This window comes from Canis lupus, chromosome X (assembly GCF_011100685.1).
Source record: "Canis lupus familiaris isolate Mischka breed German Shepherd chromosome X, alternate assembly UU_Cfam_GSD_1.0, whole genome shotgun sequence".
In the NCBI taxonomy this organism is placed as follows: domain Eukaryota; kingdom Metazoa; phylum Chordata; class Mammalia; order Carnivora; family Canidae; genus Canis; species Canis lupus.
In genome coordinates, this window is record NC_049260.1 from 20,719,037 (window position 1) to 20,722,075 (window position 3,039).

Below are 3,039 nucleotides of genomic sequence, written 5' to 3' on the forward strand. Positions count from 1 at the left end.
ATACTCACCCGATTCTGACAGCATGATTACTTAATACTTACCTGCCAAATTAACTGACTTATTTTACCAACTGGGTGGATATACAATACCTTGACACTTGCTATTTGAGTATTTTAGTGAATTTAAAAAAAAAATGTCCCCGGTGATATCTTATCCAAAGGCGAAGCCCTAGGGCTGCTTTTATTTAAAAAAAAAAAAAAAGACGTTTGTTGCTTTTGTATTTATAAGCCATGTTTGGTTATAATACGTGTTCCACTATAAGATAGAGCCAACCAGTTTTCTCCTTCCAGTTACAAAGGGTGAAAGATACACATATTAGCATATATTCCAGTTCAATTTTGTGGAGATTATTTTGCCATCTCTCAACAAGGATATGGCTTTGTTCATAGAGATTTAGTTCCTGGACTGGGCCAATTTAGCTGATTTTATTTGTTTGTTTGACATTTTCTTTTCTGGTATATAATCAACAATGGATTAATAAAATATTTCCCAAGAGCCAAATAACTATCATTTTTTATGAGTAGAAGTGGGATTAATGACACTATTTCTTTTCTTTCTAGAAATTAATATGCTGCCCATCTCCAACACACACATTTCTCTTCTAGGTCAGTATGAAGGAGTACAGGATAGATAAATTAAGCACTCTCATATGTGTTTTCTCAAACACTCAACTAAACATTGAATCTCAAGATTATTTTATTTTTTATTTTTTTAAAGATTTAATTCATTTATTTGAGAGAGATATTGAGAGAGAGAGAGAGAGAGAGAGAACACAGGTAGGAAGAGCAGCAGGCAGAGGGAGAGGAAGAAGCAGACTCCCTGTAGAGAAGAGAGCCTGATGAGAGGCTCAATTCCAGGACCCCAGGATCATGACCCGAACTGAAGGCAGACGCTCAATTCACTGAGCCACCCAGGTACCCAGATACTTGCTTTTTTAATTCTGATTTTTTTCTTGAGTGTAGAGTGGCAGTTTCTGGAAGCTGTATGACATATATGACTGTATGCAGAAGCAGATATATGAAACAGTTGTCTCCTATTAAGTCAGACAATAAAGAAACTTGCAAAAATATAAAACAACGCCATTTGTCTCATTATTTTTTGTTTTGGCAAATATGGCTATTTTTTGCAAAACATGTTATTTACATTAATGTGTAATAGGTCTATTGTTATTTTTATGTGAATTAATATTTTAAAATTCTCAGTTGTCATTTCTAATATGGTAAATATCAATAGATATAAGCCATATAAATAAAAGCTCTCTGGGGTTTTCAATAATTTTTTTTTCATGGACCAATCTAAGTTATTTATTTAAGCCATCTCCTGCCATAAGCAAAGGGATGGAGGATCAGTATACTGCTCATCAAAGTAAGGACGGTGAGCTTAAGGTCCCATTTACTTTTCTGGTCCGTGTGCAGAGTCATGGTCCAAACCAATCCTACGGGTGGTGGTCCAGGTTCTTTTTATTCATCTTCATATCTGGTTGGAAGTGGATTCACGTGAGAGTTATGGAATAGAGTATGATTACCGTCTCCCCAGGAAAAGGGCTTGGACCTGATGTGGAGATGGGGGTAGGCAATGAACTCAAGTCTTCCGTGCTCTCCATGATGGGACTTCAGGAAGCCGTTCAGCATGCTCAGTCCCACGCCGGGGAGCACTATGAAGTGGGTGAGGGCCTTCCATATGCGAGCTGAGCCCTCCTTGCTGTGGGCACCGCTCAACATGGACTGCCCCAGCTGTGCCCTGGACTGACCTAGCAGCCCAGAGAGCTGGAACACAGCTGCCACCACCGCCATTTTCGACCTGGACCAGGTTTTCAATAATTTTTAAGAGTGTAAGGAGTCTTGGGGCACCTCAATGGTTCAGTCAGTTAGGTGTCCAACTTTTCATCCCAGCTCAGGTCTTGATCTCAGGGTCATGGGTTCAGGCCCCGCATTGAGCTCCACGTTGGGTTTGGAGCCTATTTAGAAAAATAAAAGAAAAAAAATAAAAGAGGGTAAGGGGTCATGAAACTAAAAAGTTTGAGAATCGCTGCTTTACAAACCTACACATGGCCCATTGTTAAAAAGAACATAGGGATCCCTGGGTGGCGCAGCGGTTTGGCGCCTGCCTTTGGCCCAGGGCGCGATCCTGGAGACCCGGGATCGAATCCCACATCAGGCTCCCGGTGCATGGAGCCTGCTTCTCCCTCTGCCTGTGTCTCTGCCTCCCTCTCTCTCTCTGTGTGACTATCATAAATAAATAAAAATTAAAAAAAAAAATAAAAAGAACATAAAAGAAATATTGTAAAAGGTCAGAAATCAACTAATGCGGAGCCTGAGGATTTTTTTCATAATGTGGCAATAACACATCTAAATTTCACAATTATGTGCTTTACAAAGACTTATTGGTATGATGTTACACATTTTCTGTCATACGAGTCTGTTTGAATTTAGCAATTCAGGGCTAATTGCCATTGCCCTTTGTATTTGATCATTGTCATGTGGGTGAGCATTTCTTCATTAGCCACTTAAATAGACTATTTAACCATTGTTATACAGGTGAAGTTAGTGGCATTTACCATTTGCTCTGTTTTCCCCATGGTTTTTGGTTGTGGAAGATAAACAGTATTTGGTGAATTGTGTAGTGCAATTATCTATGATCATCTGAAATTCATAACTACTGTGTATTTGTTAATTAACTTAAAAAGGTGGTCGTTTCAAAAAAATAATTGTTAATGCTGTTGATGAAACTGCAAAAATTTGACATTTGCGCTGGCTCTCCATAATTCTTTATAATTATGTTTCCTTTACCCCAATCTTATATATTTTTGTTCTTCCTATTCTTCAGAGAGGACTATATCCAGTCATGACTAATTTAAATGGGAGTGTGGAACATTTAGAGAGAAATTTTATAGAAGAAAAGCTGAAATTAATTGAGTCTGTTTAGCCTGCAGAAGAGGACTTACCAGCAGTCCTAAGCATAGAGAGCCTTATTTTGCAGAGGATGGAAACCAGCTGTCTTTCAACTCCAGGACACTGGAATCTGAGGACACGGTGTTAC

At 38.8% G+C, this 3,039-nt stretch overlaps 1 protein-coding gene across 1 annotated transcript; it reads right to left on the minus strand.

The window, feature by feature from the left end:
- Positions 1-1,460: 1,460 nt before the first annotated feature.
- Positions 1,461-1,793, minus strand: LOC119868178 (cytochrome c oxidase subunit 6A1, mitochondrial-like). Its single transcript, XM_038586472.1, has one exon. It carries the CDS (start codon positions 1,791-1,793, stop codon positions 1,461-1,463), a length of 333 nt encoding a protein of 110 aa, XP_038442400.1.
- Positions 1,794-3,039: the final 1,246 nt, after the last annotated feature.

Excerpts from the sequence above, each read along its gene's own strand:
- LOC119868178 (XM_038586472.1), bottom strand. The coding sequence starts at position 1,793 with ATGGCGGTGGTGGCAGCTGTGTTCCAGCTCTCTGGGCTGCTAGGTCAG.